The sequence below is a fragment of the Heterodontus francisci genome, chromosome 33 (genome assembly GCF_036365525.1).
Source record: "Heterodontus francisci isolate sHetFra1 chromosome 33, sHetFra1.hap1, whole genome shotgun sequence".
NCBI classification, from domain to species: Eukaryota; Metazoa; Chordata; class Chondrichthyes; order Heterodontiformes; family Heterodontidae; genus Heterodontus; species Heterodontus francisci.
Window position 1 is genome coordinate 55,009,163 of NC_090403.1, and position 18,262 is coordinate 55,027,424.

General features: G+C 46.7%; 1 protein-coding gene across 2 annotated transcripts in view; it reads left to right on the forward strand.

Moving 5' to 3' along the window:
* The window catches only part of skap1 (src kinase associated phosphoprotein 1), a 387,134-nt gene extending 369,842 nt beyond the window's left edge, over positions 1-17,292 (forward strand). For both annotated transcript variants that reach the window (XM_068013612.1, XM_068013611.1), the window contains 2 exons: positions 14,704-14,803; positions 17,027-17,292. In XM_068013612.1, coding sequence (XP_067869713.1) covers positions 14,704-14,796 — 93 coding nt within the window. In that variant the 3' untranslated portion in view covers positions 14,797-14,803; positions 17,027-17,292. The remainder of the gene's footprint in view (positions 1-14,703; positions 14,804-17,026) is intronic.
* Positions 17,293-18,262: the final 970 nt, after the last annotated feature.

Here is an 18,262-nt window from a genome sequence, read left to right on the forward strand (position 1 = left end):
AATTCCCTCCAAACCTCTAACACTCTCTCCTCCTTTAAGACGCTTCTTAAAACCTACCAGCTTGTCATCTATCCTAATATCTCCTTGCGTGGTTCAGTATCAAACGTGTGATTACACTCCTGTGAAGTGCCTTGGAACGTTTCACTATGTAAAAGACACTAGTTGCCGATGTACTCAAAATGTGGTAACTATCATTTTTTTCATGAGCTTTAATGGCACAGACCCTAATACAAAGAAAGCAGTGCACACATGCATGTGTATGCACAAGTAGCCTCACGTGTACACATGTATGCCAGGCAATTGGCACCGCACACTCATGTCATGCCATGCACAAGATCTGCACACAGATGCCATGCACGGACAGGCACAGCCACATATCAGAACACACAAGCTTGCACCAGTACACATTGTACTAACACACCCACAGACACGCCTTCATACAAACAATCACAAGCACAGCTGTATTTGCACAGACATGCACAAGCACACTACAGATGCTGTTATTAAATATAAACCACTATCTAGTTATATGCTCGGGATATTTTGGTGACTAGTGAAGAGCAAGATCTGCAAATAACGTAGGCCAACAAACTCAGTACCTGCTGCTGGTGATATTAACAGACAGTGTCAGCTGTGGCTCAGTGGGTCACACCCTCACCTCTGAGTCAGAAACTTGTGGGTTTAAATCCTGTTCCTAAGTCTTGAGCGCAAGATCCAGGCTGAAACTCCAGTGCAGTGCTGAGGGAGTGCTGCACTGTCGGAGATGCCGTCTTTGAAATGAGAAGTTAAACCAAAACTCCGTTTACTCTCTCAGGCAGACGTAAAAGATCCCATGGTGCTATTCGAAGAAGAGAAGGGGAGTTCTCCCAGTGTCCTGGCCAACATCTGTCCCTCAACTAACACACGCATTAGCAGTTTAACTGGTTGTCCATCTTGCTTGTGTGATCTTACTGTGTGCACATTGGCTACATAACAACAGTGACTGCACTTTAAAAGTAATTCAACCGCTGTGAATTTGCTTTGATGTCGTGAGGAGGTGACAAGTTGCTTTGCAAATTCCAACAAGCTCATTATACTTTGGAGCTTCATAGCCAACTGAAGAGATAGTTTCATCCCATCGAATCCTTTCACCAGAGTGAAAAGCACAAGAGTATAAACAACCATAATCCACACAGCCTCTTTGCCTCCCTAACCCTCTAACTGTTTGATGAAAGAGGATGAATTTGCAGGGCTATGAGGAGAAAGCTGAGCACTTGCAGTGTCTTTGCTGACATTCAGTCGGAGGATAAGTGAAAGATGCGGTGAAGGAATTTTGAAGCCTTTTCTTCATTGGCTCATGTTTCTTAAGAACCCATCATGTTATTTTGTGCTGTGTACTTAACACAAGTCTGAAGGGACACAGGTACAGGAGTGTACAGAACTTTAGTTAGGCCACACTTAGAATATTGCGTGCAATTCTGGTCGCCACACTATCAGAAGGACGTGGAGGCTTTGGAGAGGGTACAGAAGAGGTTTACCAGGATGTTGCCTGGTCTGGAGGGCATTAGCTATGAGGAGAGGTTGGAAAAACTTGGATTGTTTTCACTGGAACGACGGAGGTGGAGAGGCGACATGATAGAGGTTTACAAAGTTATGAGCGGCATGGACAGAGTGGATAGTCAGAAGCTTTTTCCCAGGTTGGAAGAGTCAGTTACTAGGGGACATAGGTTTAAGGTGCGAGGGGCAAAGTTTAGAGGGGATGTGCGAGGCAAGTTCTTTACACAGAGGGTGGTGAGTGCCTGGAACTTGCTGCCGGGGGAGGTGGTGGAAGCAGGTATGATAGCGACGTTTAAGAGGCATCTTGACAAATACATGAATAGGATGGGAATAGAGGGATACGGACCTCGGAAGCGCAGAAGGTTTTAGTTTAGGCAGGCATCAAGATCGGTGCAGGATTGGAGGGCCGAATGGCCTGTACCTGTGCTGTACTGTTCCTTGTTCTTTGTTTGTTCTTTGAGGCCATTCAGCCCTTTGAGTCTGTCCCACCATTCATTCAGATCATCTTTACCCACCCTTGCTCCATATCCCTTGATACCCTCGCTGATTATTTGTCATAGAATAATTTTTTACAAGGGAGTGCTACTCATGCAAAGTCTTCTCAACAGCAGGATATTGAGCTATTGAAAGGGAGTGGGAGGGGGTGGGGGTGGGGGAGGTGTGCAGCCTGTCCAGTTCTCTCATCTTCTCCAGCTACACTGTTTAGTCCTGGTTCATCCTGGGAGATTCCCCTGCTGTCTGTGGCCAGAGTGCGCCTCCCCTTTACGAGGTGCTGGCTGTCTTTATGTAGCACCTGAAATGTCCAATTTCTCACACAGCACTGCCCCCACCCTCAAAACAGACCTGCAGCCAATGAGCAGCATGAGCTCTACGCTTGACTCATAATGTACCAATTTAACGAGCTACCTGGGATAAAGTGAACAGGCCCCCTCATTTGACCTGTCTGCTCCCCTGCCCCTGCCTTGTCCCCTTCCTTTCCCGTCCCTTCCCCCCCCCCCCCCCCCATGTCCCCCTCCCCTCCCACCGCCTTTGCTCCATGTCCCCTTCCCCTCCCTGTCCTGCCCTCTTCACCCTGTGTCCCTTCGCCCCCTGGCCCCTGCTGTCCTTTCCCCACCCCATACCACCCCTCCTCCTGCCATGTGCACTGTCGTTTTTCCCACCCTCTTGCCCCCATGTGCCTTTTCCTCCCCATCTGTTCTCCGTCACATTTGGGTTTCCCAGTCTCAAACTTCACAGGGCAGGAAAAATAGCAAAGCAAACTGGATATTGAGCTGTTGACTCTGTTTAATTATGGGGAAGGAGATCAGAGAATCGGGCACACAGCCTCCCCCGCCATCATCGAAAATCCTCCTGCCAAGCAGACTGTGCGAGTTGAACTGCCTTATAAAAAAAATTCCCATTGGCATTCAATCAGAAACATTTTCCAACTGTTTTAATATTGGAAAGCTCTCCTGATGGGTATGCTGGCTGGTTTATAAGATTATAAATCTAGCATTGTAATTGTGATGTACAGTTTCATTATCCTGCATTAAATAAGTTAATAAAAACAGAATAGATTTTCTCTTTGTGTGCACTAAGTTGTGCAGGGAATCATCTGGAGAGACTTGAAGGTACTTTCCCAGAAGTAGAATGCAGAAAGCGTACAGAATAGGTTGGGAGAGGCATCATTGAGATGGTCAGTGAGCAGAGAACTCTGCAGGTGCAAATCCTCCTCTCTGTAAGAGCCCCGCTCACAATGAGAACTCAGCCCTGCCACAGAGGCATTTCCACGCAGTTTAGGATTGATGTCGCTGAGAGTTTCTTTTTATTTAACAATGCAGGCCATCTGCATCGGCATCTTCCCCTCGTTTCTCCTGCACCTTCCCAATTGCTGGAGTTGTCAGTTTTAATGGATTTTCTAAATTACAATATGCCAAGCACAGCACACTGAGCTCCTGCAACAACCCCAGCCTCATGGACCAAATAAGTGTGGATTTATATGACTTTGGCTTAGGCTGAGAAAGGAGATTTCATGCATTATATATAATTGGCAAAGAGAATGTTTCATAAAGAAAATAATAAATAAGTGGCCAGTGAAATGGGGTATCATGTGATCAAGATAATCAAAGTTTATCAAACCGAAAAACCTTTAAATCTATTTCATTGCAACAACAGCACCTTTCTGTTCCTTTTATTAACCTCTGTGGCATGAATAAAAATTCAGAATACTGGATTGGAGAGCTGTGTGAAGGTTCAGGCCATATTCATATATAATCCCGATTCCACTGGTCTTTGAAGAGGGAATCTCATTAGGAGCTGCTACACAAGGTGTTGGCTATAACTCAGTAAATAAACAGTGCCCTGTACATATACACAGGAATTATTCCTTACCCTGCTGAATAAATTGTAACTCTGTCCACTGCTCTGTGTGTGAAGGAGTGCTTCCTGACATCACCCCTGAACAGCCTTGCTCTAATTTTAAGGTCATGTCCCCTTGTTCTGGACTCCAGCAGAGGAAATAGTTTTTCTCTCTATCTACCCCAGCAAATCCTTCAGTCATCTCAAACACCTTGATTAGATCAGCCCTTAATCTTCCAAACTCAAGGGAATACAAGCCTAGTCTATGTAACCAGTCCTCATAATTTAACCCTTTTAGCCCTGGTATCTGTACTGTACCCCCTCCAAGGCCAATATATCCTTCCTGAGGGGCAGTGCCCAGAACTGAGCACAGTTACTCCAAATGCGATCTTTGTTCTGTGTCACCCTTAGCAACACTACAAAATAAATACTTACAAAGAATTATGGTCTCTCTCCATCAGGATATTGTTAACTTTACAGCTCAAAAGCTACATTTGAAGTGATTGCAGCTAAACATTTTTAAATGGATAGGCTAACAGCTGTGATTCACCTCAATCTTGCGCCCCAGGGTTAGGGAAAAGAAAACAGACAGGGTTTGTGCTCCTGGTAACCATGCAGAGCCTCCTCCCCCAAATATGCATCTGCAGAGTTCATACGGGAGGATACGCCATGTGTGTGAGGCACCGGATGAAAGTTGCCACCCTGTGTGTATCAGTTGTGGCTCAGTGGGCAGCGCTGTCACCTCTGAGTGAGAAGGTTGTGGATTCAGGTTCCAATCCAGGGACCTGAGTGCAGTACTGAGGGGAGTGTTGCACTGGCAGAGGTGCTGTATTTTGGTTGAGACATTAAATTGAGGACCTGTTTTCCCTTAAGTGGATGTAAAAGATCCCATGACACTATTTCCAAGAAGAGAGGGTGAGTTCTCCCCAGTGTCCTGGTCAATATTTACCCTTCATTCAACATCACTAACACACATTTTCTGGACATTTATTTAATTGCTGTTTGTGGGAGCTTGCTCTGCGCAAATTGGGATCCCACATTTCCTACATTACAAAAGTGACTACACTTCCAAAGTATTTTATTGGCTGTGAAGTGCTTTGGGACATCCCAAGGTTGTGAAAGGTGCTCTAGGAATGTGAGTCTTTCTTTTTGCAGAGAAATGTCCCCCAGTAAGAGTCAGCATCTTCAGGAGAGATAGGGAGAGGTTTTTTTTTTAATGTCTGCAGGATATACGTTTCCTATTTCCATCCGAGGGCGAGGATTGAGCCCTGGTTAATAAACCCAGACTGCCCTCTGTTGTGAGCTGACTGTTGGTAAAATGTGTCCTAATGGCAAGGCGCCCTCGGTTATAATGAATAATATTACTCTGGACCGGGACTCTATAAAATGCTCGCTTGTAAATTCAAAGCACTGACATCAAATAAATATACAAGGAAAACAGCTTTACATGCCACACAGCACAGATGAAACTATCTTCATGTCTGTCTCTACTGACTGCACTGAATTATTTCCAAACTATGTGATCCAAATAAACGATGCAAACTGCGCACGTTCATGCCAGTAATTGTCCGAAACAAATTCACAGCCAGGATCAGTCCAAAGCATCAGGGCATCACCCAGAAATTCGAGCCAGACCATTCAGGGGTGATGTGAGGAAGCACTTTTTCACATGAAGGGTCGTGGAAATCTGGAACTCTCTGCCCCCAGAACGCTGTTGAGGCTGGGAAACAATTGCAGATTTAACAACTGAGATTGATAGATTTTTGTTAGGCAAGGGTGTTAAAGGTTATGAAACCAAAGCTGGTAATTGGAGTTGAAATACAGATCAGTCATGATCTAATTGAATGACAGCACAGGTTTGAGGGGCCGAATGGCCTGCTCCTGTTCCTGAGTGTCTAGCCCTCTTAGCTTACTAATGCTAAGTAAAGTGACTCCATTCCTCTCCCGATTACTGCCAGTGGAAGGTCCAGTTACTGCAACAACAACTTGCATTAATGTAGCACCTTAAAAGTGGTTAAAACATCCCAAGGATGTAGTTGCATTGGAGGCAACTCAGAGGAGGTTCACTAGATTGATTCCAGAGATGGGGGGTTTGTCTTTATGAAGAGAGATTGAGCAGTTTAGGCCTTTACTCTCTAGACTTTAGAAGAATGTTAGGAGATCTAATTGAGGTATATAAGCTGATTAAGGGGATTGACAAAGTAGATGTCGAGAGGATGTTTCCTCTTGTGGGGCAATCTAGAACGAGAGGTCATAGTTTTAGGATAAGGGGTAACAGATTTAAAACAGAGATGAGGAGAAATTACTTCTCCCAAAGGGTCGTGAGTCTGTGGAATTCACTACCCAGAGTGCGGTGGATGCCGGGACATTGAGAGTAAATTTAAGGAGGCGATAGAGAGATTTTTAATTAGTAATGGGTTGAAGGGTTATGGAGAATGGGCAGGAAAGTGGAGTTGAGGCCGAGATGAGATCAGCCATGATCGTATTGAATGGCGGAGCAGGCTCGAGGGGCTGAATTGCCTACTCCTGCTCCTAGTTCTTATGTTCTTAAGGCGCTTCACATGAGCACTGAGCCACACAAGAAGATATTAGGACAGGAGACCAAAAGCTTGGTCAAAGAGGTAGGTTTGAAGGAACATCTTACAAGAAGTGAGAGAGCTTTAGAGAGGGAATTCCAGAGCTTAGGATCCAGGCAGCTGAAAGTAGAGGACAAAAGAACCCGACCTGAAGCTGACCGAACCGCAGTGGACCCGAGCCCGACCCGGCCTGAGTCCCTCCGATTTTGCCCCGAGCCCAACTTGACCCAACCCGACCATCCCTTTGCTTACCTTCCTGACGCCGAATCTCCCGGAAGCTGCAGCGCATGCGCGATGATGTCACAGTGACGTCACTCGCTCACTGCGCAGACTCCGTTTCATCCCGGACTCCCAGCTCAGGTAAGTTTTTTATTTTTAATACTTAACGGCAGAGACTTAGCGTGTGTATCCGGCCTGACTCAATGCGACTCGACCTGGACTCGGCCCGACCCGACCCGAACCCTGAAGCCATACGCTGAAGATGGGCCCGACCCAACCCGAACCCGACACATGTCGTCAGGTCCCGTCGGGTTCGGGTTGGGTAGCAGGCCTCTAGCTGAAAGCACGAAAGCCAATGGTGGAGCGATTACAATCAGGAATCCACAAAAGGACAGAATTGGAGGAGTGTAGAGATCTTGCAAGGTTATAGAGGTGGAGGAGATTACAGAAATGGGGAAAGGGGAAGAGTGTGAGGCCATGGAGAGATTTGAGCATGAGGATGAGAATTTTAATATTGAGGCGTTGCCGTTAATTAACTAGTGTTGGGAGAGAGGTTCCCTGTTACTGGAAACCGTCAAATGGAGTTGTGTAGTTGGGTGTTGAACAGTCCACAACTTCAAGCCCTGGAATTTGCAGGATCACAATCTGCACAGTATGTGTTGGGAGGGTAGAGGCTAAGCATTCTGGCCATCGAGTTCAAGAGCCTGAATCCAGCCCAGATTAACATTCTGAAGTTCTCCTGCCCTTGTGAGCTGCGAGGATACTGAGCAAAATGAGTGGAGTAAATCATCACAGCCTGGAGCCCTGAATGGCCGATGTGGGAAATTAAAAACATTTACACTGAGGCACTGCATGCAGCTCTTTTTGCAGTTTGGGTAAAGTTTAGCTGCAAACAATCCATGCTTTGCAAAAAAACTGATATGTTGACCAGGGTCCTGAAACATTGACAGTTGGTGTGCATGTCAAGAGGAGTCTGAAAACTAGCGGCCATAAATATAAGATTTTCATTAATAAATCCGATGGGGAATTCAGGAGAAACATCTTTCCCCAGAGCGCGGTGAGAATGTGGAACTCGCTACCACAGGGAGTGGTTGAGGCGAATAACAGATACATTTAAGGGGAAGCTGGATAAACATATAGGGGAGAAAGGAATTGAAGGATGTGGTGGTAGGGTGAGATGAAGTAAGGTGGGAGGAGGTTTGTGTGGAGCATAACCACAGGCATAGAGACCAGATGGGCCGAATGGCCTGTTTCTGTGCTGTAAATTCTATGTAATACCTTCCTTGATAATGCTTGTTACTGAAATGGAGTACAAAAATTTTCTGTTCTCTCTACACCCCTTAATTTGGAACACCAGGAAAAGCAAAGAAATCTCACTTAATCAAAACGGACAGACCTGTGCTAATATTGTAAATTAAGCAATAAAATGCCTCTTCCTACAACGACTCAAAGCTCCAATATTTACTTGGTGCCTGAGGACGTCTACTGGAAGGTCCAGTTACTGCAACAACAATAATTCACATTTATATAGTACCTTTCATGTAGTGAGAAGCCCCGGGGTGCTTCACAGGGGCAATTATTCGACTAACTTTGACACTGTACCACATAAGGAGCTATTGGGGGAGGTGTCCAAAGCTTGGTCAAAGAAGTAAGTTTTAAGAAAAGTTTTAAAGGAGGAGAGAGTAGTGGAGAGGTTTAGGTAGTTTTTTCCAGAGCTTAGGGCCCAGGCAGCTGAAGGCACGACCGCCAATCTTGGCGTGATTAAAATCGGCGATCACCAAGAGGCCAGAATTGGAGAGATCACTAAGGATCATTGTTCTTACAGACCCCATTAGGAGGTTATGAAGGTAGAGAGGGAGTGAGACCATGTTAACCATGAGGACTCTATCACAGGTAAGTGGCTCCAATGTTAATTTAATTTTTGGACTAGAAAGGTTGTTTAGTTACAGTTTTTTTAAGCTTATGCAGATCAGCAACAAAGTGAAAAATGGAAGGTAAGTTAACTGATGGTCGGGTCGGGCGCGGGAAAAAATGGAAGGACTCGGGCCGGGTCGGGCGCGGGTTGGATGTTCTGTCGGGCTTGGGTCGGGTTTTTCTTTGCAGACCCGAGCAGGCCTTTACTGCCAGGAACTGGAAGAGTCCACACCCGACATCTCTCAGCTGCTGCCACCCCCGCTAATCTTTCCTAATTCACTTAACGCTTTTTCAATTAAATTTTTCAAACAAAAAAGCAAAAACATGATTAGATCAGACACAAGCACTCATGCATACACTCACTCACACATTACGCACTCAGTCTCACACTCGCACTCATACACACTTGCATGCACTCACACAAAGAGGAGCCCAAACTCTCAGGTCATAGGTTTTGAAGCTTAGCATTCTGGAGATTCACAAAGTGATCAACTTTAGATATTTATCCCTCAATCAACATGGCTAGACTGATTGGTCATTTATCTTGTTGCTGTTTGTGGGATCTTCCTATGTGCAAATTGGCTGCCATGTTTCCTACATTACAACAGTGACTACACTTCTCAAGGTACTTCATTGCTGCAAAGCACTTTGGGATATCCTGAATTGTAAAAGGAGCTATAAAAATAAAATTTCTTCATTTATGACTCTGTTCAAATCAATGGGCTGAATTTTCCCAGCCCATTGGATGCAGGCCGGCAGGCAGGAGGGATCGGGATGAAAGCCCGATGTCTTAGTGGCAGAACCGGACATTCTGATAGACAGCTGACATGGCAGGAGGACCTGCACACGGTGGGCAGGTAATTAAACCTGTTAAAAAGGCAATTAACTTGAATTTTACCAGGGTTTTCTGATATTTCTGAGCTTCCGAGCCTCGTTGGGTATAAGGAGGCAGTAAGCTAGCAGGAGGTCACTTCTGGCTCCAAATGGCAGCCTTTGTGAGTCCCAGCATGCTTTGGCAGGGAGGCTGGAACAGCACGGGCATTGGCATAGGGAGTCGGGAGAAGGAGAAAAGGTACCAGAGCTCCAGGGGCGTACTGCCAGAGTAGCATATTGAAGCTGGCACTTCTGTGGGTGAAGCACCAATGGAAAGAGGGTAAGTGACTCTCCGTGCCATTCAGTTGCACCAATGAGGTGCAGCAGCAGAGAGTGAGAGAGCTGCAGCCAGAGGCATGGGGCAGCAGGAGCACCAGTCTCGGGGAGGAGGTGTGGGTTGATGGCTGAGAAGGGTGCAGAGGGCCACCGAACCAGCCTCCTATGCAAAGAAGAGGTTACCTCCAACAGAGGGTCTACCAACAGAGGCTCAGCTACTTTCAAAAGTCTGAGTAGCAGTGTTGCTGAAGACTGTGTGTCTCCAGGGAGGTGGTCACAGAGCTGTGTGCCATGATGGAGGACAAGTCAGCCCTATGGGAAATGGTGGGCACCCAATGCCAATGGCTCTGAAGGTCACCATGGAGCGGGATCATTCCAGGCATCCACTGGAGATATGTGCGGGATCTCCCAGTCTGTGGCTCAACGCTGCATCAAGATGATCACCAATGCCATCTTCAAGAGGGCCAATAGGTGCCCTTTTGTACCGATCCAGACAGTCAAGCTGAGAGTGCTATAGGATTCGGGGCCATTGTTGGATTCCCCCAGGTGCAGACCATGACGACTCCCACAGAGCAGCCAGCAGCCTTCATCAACAGGAAACGCTTCCACTCGCTCAGTGTACAACTGGTCTGTGACTACCACAAGTACTTCCTGCAGGTGTGTGCACGGTTCCCAGGAAGCAGCCATGACATCTACATACTAAGACAATCCCATGTACCAGACCCTTACAGGCCCCTTGCACGCCTTCAAGGATGGATACTGGGTGACGAGGGCTAACCATTGAAGATGTCACTGCGAATGCCTCCGAGGACCCTAGCACTACTGCAAGGAGAGATAGAACACCTGCCATGACACAGCACAAGCAACCATTGAGCAGGCCATAGGGCTTCTGAAGACACAATTCAGATGCCTAGATAGATCAATGTGCCCAGTAAGGGTCTTGCGTATCGTGGTGGTGTGCTGTACAGTGCATACCCTGGGCTACAGAGGGGAGAGCATTTGAACAATGAGGATGTTGTTGAGTGTGATGCCTCCTCTGCCAATGAGGAGATGGAGCAAGATGATGGCCAGGCGCAGAAAGCTGGAGAGCCCCATGGACCGCAGGCAAGGTGCCATGAGATACACGCAAAGGAGGCTCAGGATGCGCTGATACAAGCAAGATTCATGCTGTCAGCTGAGGTGGAGGCAGGCTGCAGACCTTGCTGCCCCATAGCTTGGGATAACCTTGGCTCTCCCGCTCTGGCTGCCTGAGGGCTGGAGGGCCCCAGATTATCGTGGACCACCTGCACGTGCAGGAGTCTCCTCTGTTGTCATGGCTGAGTGAGGTGCTGGAGTCATGGACAGAGGTGCCAAGGGATGCTGCCCATGCCCTGAGAGGAGCCCCCAGATACATCAGGCAGTCACACCTCTGCCCTTTCAAGGCACACCTGTACTTCCCTGCTCAGCTGAGGAGTGCGAGGACCTGGCAGTGAGTCCAGGTGCCTCCCCACCCTCCACTCATGACCTAGAGAGACTCCTCCATCGTTCGTGCCGTGGCCTCTGGAAGCACCGCCCAATGTTCCCTTCCCTCACGCTGCAGCTCCAGTGTCTGCTGCCTTTCTGATGGAGCCACAGCGATGCCTCGTGTATTAGCAAGGCTGCAAGTAAAGTATTAAAGAAGTGAATATCACTGCTGGCCTCGAGCATTCAGCAAGCGCTGTTGAGACTGACACCACAAAGTGGTAGTGCAAGAGTTAACTGTGACAGGCTGGGGCCTTTCACCGAGATTCTGCTATGCAGGTAATGATACTGCCAGGCCCCATTGCCAGGAACTGGGTTGACATTCCTTTTCTAGCCAGCTCATCCTTACACATTGCTACGTGAACACCCCTATGAACAAAGTGCGGTGCAGCTACCTTGGTGAATCGCATGAGGTCATTCATCTGCTTGCTGCCAGTTTCTAGGGAAAACCCCATGGCTTCTGACCTCTGTGATCTCCCCCCAGCCTTGCTTGCTCTGGCAGGCAGGTCTCCTCCTCCCGTCCCGGGGGAAGAGGACCTCCCACCTTGCCCGAGCAGCCTGGAGAAGACCCCGCAGGGAGGCTTCGCTAAACTGTGGGGCCACCCAGGGTCTTGACTCTGCCACTCTTGGATAGGCCTGTTTTTGCAGCTCTTTCTCTCAGGCTTCCTTGTGGCTGTATGTATTTAAAGGAGCAGTGCCAGCGTTCCCAGCGGTATGACCTCACACCATCGGCGGTGCCTCATTGGATGCCTCCTCCACCTGCTGCTGCAGAATAGCACGCCCCCAGCCCGCACACCCACCAACTCCCCCCCCACCACCCTCCCCCCCAACCGCCCAAACAGCAACTACTCCCACTTCCGGTCCTTGCAGCGAGACCTCAGGCAACGCCGAAAACCTCAGCCCAATCTCTTCGTAGCTGAGGAGTGATAGTCCTCACCTACTCTTCAGAGGACAAGGAAGGAAAAATCATGCATGATAAGGATATGACATCTATCATAGTTTAGCACCACAATTGCAAGCTACATGAAGAGCTAGCTAAGCTTAACAGCTAAGGATAGGTTGGATTTCTATCCTGCCGCCTTTCCCCAGGTCAGGGTTGCTTCTGTGAGCGAGGAGGGTTCCCAGGCGTGAGATGAGGCAGTGGTTTAACGGAACACCCTCTGCAGCACCAGAGGTCGTATCTACTGTGGGCAGATGTCTACTGAAAATCCAGTAGACGTTAGCACAGACCTGCAAAGAAGCTGACTTTAATAATCCAGGCCAACATTCCCATTGCCAGTACTGAGAGAGTGCTGCACTGTTGGAGGTGCCAGCTTTTGAATGAGACGTTAGAACGAGGCCTCATCTGCCCTCTCAAGTAAAAGATCAGGTGACATCTCCATCAATATTTATTCGTCAACCAACATTACCTGGCTGTTCATCTCACTGCTGTTGCATCTAGAAGGGTTAGGGATGATCTAATAGAGGTGTTTAAAATTCTCAAGGGATTTGACAGGGTAGATAGAGAGAAACTATTTCCTCTGCGTGGGTGGAGATAGAACAAGGGGGCACAACCTTAAAATTAGAGCTAGACCGTTCAGGGATTAAATCAGGAAGGGCTTTTTTCACACAAAGGTCAGTGGAAATCTTTCAATCGATATATTTTTGTTTGGCAAGGGTATCAAGGAATATGGAACAAAGATGTATAAATAGGATTGAGATGCAGATCAATCATGAATTCAATGGAATAGTGGAGCAGTATGGAGGGGCTGAATGGCCTCTTTCTGCTCCTAATGTTCCAACACACAGAATGTAAGTACCTTCACTGTCAGTACGATTGTCCATTATGCAACACCCATTAACACAGTGTTATTGCAGAATACAGCTTGGGTTCCATCACTGGCACTGTTGTGCTTGATGTAAAATATGGTTATGTTATCAGTAAGTCATAATAACAGCAGTAAGCCTTCATAATCCTCCGGTTCTTTTGATTCATAGTGTTTCTCCTTTCATACATCAAATGCAGGGTGGTGTGCTGGTTAAAGGGTTGATGAATGAGGGGGCTCTACTGTGTTGCCAAGATCTTTCAGCCAGCTTGCAAGCAGGCAGAATGGCAAAAGGCAACGGATGCAAGCATCAGCGAAAAAAATTATTCTATCAGCCGCTCGCTCCTGGCAGCTGGTTCTGGAAGTCTGATGACACAGGAGTACCTGGGAGCAGTCACTTAGCAACATGCCGCTCGGGCACTGAGAGGGTTTGACAGTGTGATTGTCGGACCGTGTCCCTGAGGAGTTTGACCTGGTGGACTCACAGGTGACACTTTCCTGCCCATTCCTGACCCGCCCAGCGAGACAAACGTTTTCAGGCAGGATGCTGCTAACAGATTGGCTGAGAGAGTCACACATTAATATCTATCTGTAATAAAACCACACCGCAACTAAAGGGGGAAGAGAGAAACAGACACACAACAATCGGCAGGAAATTGGCACTGATCAGAATTCCCGAGCTGAGTTCAGTATATTACAAATTTAGTATAATTAGCCAACATCTGTGCAGCTTAATGCCAGCACCAATGTAAATATTCAAAATGGAGCTTTAGAGTTTTACTGCACCTCATTATGACCCTGGGATCATTGGCACAGGGCACTGATGGAAAGCAGGGAGATGTTGATGAATACCGTCTGCAAGTGTTGCAATCTGTCCATTTTTCCGATTTTGTCCCAGATATTTGTCCGACTCAAAGTCACATCATCGATAACCAAAGAAAGAAATGTCAGTGTTCGGTGAAAATCATTTTTCTAGATTCTTTATTTCTCTTGAATCCCATCTGTTGAAATATTAATGATCATCCATGTTACAATCTTCCGAGCATGCAAGTTTAGTAGTGGAGGAGAGATTTGTTTTTAGGCTTTCAAAGTCAGGTCACAAAAAAATCCCCCCCACAGGATCAGATTGGACAAATCACTCATTTGATTTTTTGATTCCAGAATAACAACTGCAGCCTCTTATTACCCCCTTGTGAAAAAGAAAGAACTTGCATTTCTGTAGCACCTTTCACAGCTTTTTAGGACGTCCAAAGTGCTTTGCAGCCAATTAAATACTTTTTGAACTGTATTCATTGATGTAATGTAGGAAACACGGAAGCCAATTTGTGCGCAGCAAGCTCCCAAAGACAGATATATGACAATGAGCAGATAATCTAGTGATATTGATTGAGGGATAAATATTGTCCATGACACAAGGGGAATCTCCCCTGCTCAAATAGTTCCGTGGGATCTTTTATGTCCACCTGGCAGGACAGACAGGGTTTAATATCTTATCTGAAAGAGACACCTCCGACAGTACAGCACTCCCTCAATGCTGGCACCAGGTGGGTTGGCCTGGATTATGTGCTCAAGTCTCATGAGTGGGACTTGAACCCACAAACTTCAGACTTAGTAACAGAAAGACCTTAACTGGAAAACTGAGTCTTTTTGTTCCTTTTTCCTTTCAGGACTACAGCCCCTACGGATGGTGGGTTGGTGAGATGAAAGGTGTAATTGGCATTGTGCCAAAGGATTACCTGATGGAAGCCTATGAAATCTGAAGAATAGGTCAGTAAAAGGCAAACACGTTCATTGTTGTTTTCACGAGCTAAGACTGTGTGAAATATTAGTTGACTAAAATTATTGTGCTTTTGGTGCTAAATTAAAATTGGAACCAAAGGGAGGGTTTTCCACTGGCAATTCCAGGCTTTCTGTGAGGGGAGGGGTGTCAGTTTCCCAGAATACACGGCTGCCAAATCCCAGGAAACCCAAAGAAGTAACTCGACCTGTGCAGTTCTTCAAAAATTAAAATTCGAGATAGAGACAAGTCTAAAATTAAAATCATTTCTCTGAGCCAAATGCCGCTGGTCAGTAAATATAACTTGGACAGATGTGTTCGATCAAACACAGTTAGTGAGTGAGTGGGGGTGGGGTTGGTGCTGTGCAGGCTGCAATTGTGGGGGTACAATGTCCTTCCCAGCTGCTCCTTTACAATGGTATCCAATCGGGGAATCCACCCTTTGTACTCGAGATTATGAAGAGAGGAAGAGAGGCTGCACCAATCAGGAAAGACTGACCAGACTGGCACTCATTTCTCTAGGAAAGGGAAGACTGAGGGTGACTGAACAGAGGTCTTTAGAATTAATGAAGGAATTCAATAGCGTAAACGTAGAGAAGATGTTTCCATTTGTGGGGAACCAATACTAAAGATCAGAAATATAAGATAGTCGCTAATAAATCCAATCGACAAATTCAGAAGAAACTTCTTTACCCAGAGAGTGGTGAAAATGTGGAACTCGCTACCACAGGGAGTAGTTGAGACGAATAATATAGGTATAATTAAGGGGAAGCTGGATAAACACAAGGGAGAAAGGAATAGAAGGATATGTTGATAGGGTGAGATGAGGCCGGGTGGGAGGTGGCTCGAGTAGACTATAAATGCCGACACGAGTTGGTCGGGCCAAATGGCCTGTTTCTGTCCTGTAGATACTATGTAAAGAAGCTCTGGAACCCGGAGTTGAGATGAAATCTAGAACGGAAATGATTTCTAGAAATAAAACAACAATGGACATGGTCAGTTTGTATCAGTGTGGCCTGGAAACTGGACTGGGGTGAGGAGGATTTTTTGTCTGACTGCTGCGGTTCCCATGGAAACATTTTTTTAATTCAGTCATGGGATGTGGGCGTTGCTGGCTAGGCCAACATTTATTGCCCATCCCTAATTACCCTCAGGAAGGTGGTGGTGAGCTGCCTTCTTGAACAGCTGCAGTCCGTGTGCTGAATGTACACCCACAGTGCTGTTAGGAAGGGAGTTCCAGGATTTTGACCCAGTGACAGTGAAGGAACAGCGATATAGTTCCAAGTCAGGATGGTGTGTGACTTGGAGGGGAACTTGCAGGTGGTGATGTTCCCATGCATCAGCTGCCCTTGTTCTTCCAGGTGATAGAGGTTGCGGGTTTGGAATTCAGAACCAAATGGCAATGGTTTAGCAAACACATACTAAGTCCTTCTGTGTCTGGTATCAGTACAGGCATTAATCTGTTCATAATAATCAGAGTTGGCGAGGGAGAAGTGCTGGGAGTTGGGGAAAAGTAAGCTGCAAAATGGAGGTGGGCATAGTGTCACTTTGACCGAACAGTATGAGATAGTTTATGGACTGGGATCCATCAGCAATAAAGGATAAAAGGCTACTCAAAGCCCATACGGCCATCTAGCACCAATTAGAGCGGGGCCATTCAGGGGTGATGTCAGGAAACACTTATTCACACAAAGGCTAGTGGCAAACTGGAACTGTCTCCCCCCAAAAAGCTGTTCAGGCTGGGGATCAATGGAAAATGTCAAAAGTAAGATCGAAAGGTTTTTGTTGAGCAGCGTGGAGCCAAGGCGGATAGATGGAGTTAAGATGCCGATCAGCCAGAATGTAATTGAATGATGGAAGAGGTCTGAGGGGCAGAATGGCCTCCTCCCGTTCTTTTGTAAGGGGATGCAATCTGCTCTCAGGACTGTACTGCTTTTCTGGAAATAGCCACTTGGAGCACTTCAGGGTTGACTCTCAGTCTGCTTGCTTCCCCCAGGCTGATACTTGTGGGATAATATCACAACATGGATCAGTGCCTTCAGGAGAGGAGGGCAGAGAGATTAGCCGTAGAGCAGTATTAGCAATATTAGTAATATCTCAAAGGATCCCTTTATGGTTGCATTGAGATGTAGTAACGAGAGGATTGCACCTCACACTGCTCTGTTTTGATGAACCTCTTGTGCCATTATTTCCGTTTTCACTTTCTGTTACAGAGCTGTGTCCTCTGACAGTGAGCAGCAACTCAATCCAGCGATTGCCCAGGTCCTACCATGCGAGCACTTGACTTTGACAGCTGACTGTTGGTTAACTGCCCCGAGGAAGCTTCTGCGTTCTCCTGCCGCTTGCTAAGTGACTGTGCATCACAGGTTCATGCTAAATGCTCCCAGACATCTATACTGCAGATGAACAGTGTCACCCACCATTCAACGTCTGTCGTGTGCTAATTAAATAAAGATATGGTTCAGCCATTTTAAATCAATGCTGCCTCATGGGATTGTCTCGCAGTAGCAGAATCCAATAGAAGTCCTTCCCCTGTACTCTCCCACCAATGGCCGAGATTTACTTCTCCCCCCTCCCCTTTCCCCACAGCCCCCAGCAGCATCTGAGTCGGATTATTGCTGGGGATGAGGGGTCATAGGTAAGGGTTGTCAACCCTCCTGGATTGTCCAGTGGTTTCCAGGAATTAATGATTAAACTCCAGAACACTACTGGGAAAAAGTATAGGGTCATTAAGAAGTTCATACAGTACAGAAGGAGGCCATTCGTCCCATTCTGCCTGTGCTGGCTCTTTGAAAGAGCTATCCAATTAATCCCACTCCATGCTCTTTGCTCACAGTCCTGTAAGGTTCTTCTTTTCAAGTATTTATCCCATTCTCTTTTGCAAGTTATTGTATCTGCTTCCACCGCCCTTTCAGGCAGCATTTTGTGTCTGTCTTTCATGTTCTTTGAACACTTTATTAGTTATAAAATTATTGGTGATGGTGTGGGAGGGCTGGAAGGCTGTTTTACCAGGCAGGGAGATTGGAGGTGGGAGCTCATGTGGTCAAACCTCCAGGGTGACACCCAACCGAGTTGGCAACGATATAGGGGCACAAATTCAGTCAAGTTCCTGCCTCATACTGTGCGCCCCCTCCCCTGGGGTCTGGTGATGTTCAGTTATCATGACGTAATTTGCTCTGTTTTCCCTGCTCAGTGTAGTCACTGTTCAAATTTTAAAAATGCAGCATCCCAATTCATGCACAGCAAGGTCCCACAAATAGTAATATAAGGACCAGATAACCTGTTTTTTAATTATGTTACTTCAATGATAAATTTGGCCCCAAGACACTGGGGAGAACTCCCCTGCCCTTCTAAATAGTGCCATGAAATCTTTCATGTCCACCTGAAGGAGGCTTTGATTTAACTTTTCATCTGAAAGGGGGCTCCTCCAACAGTGCGGCACTCCCTTG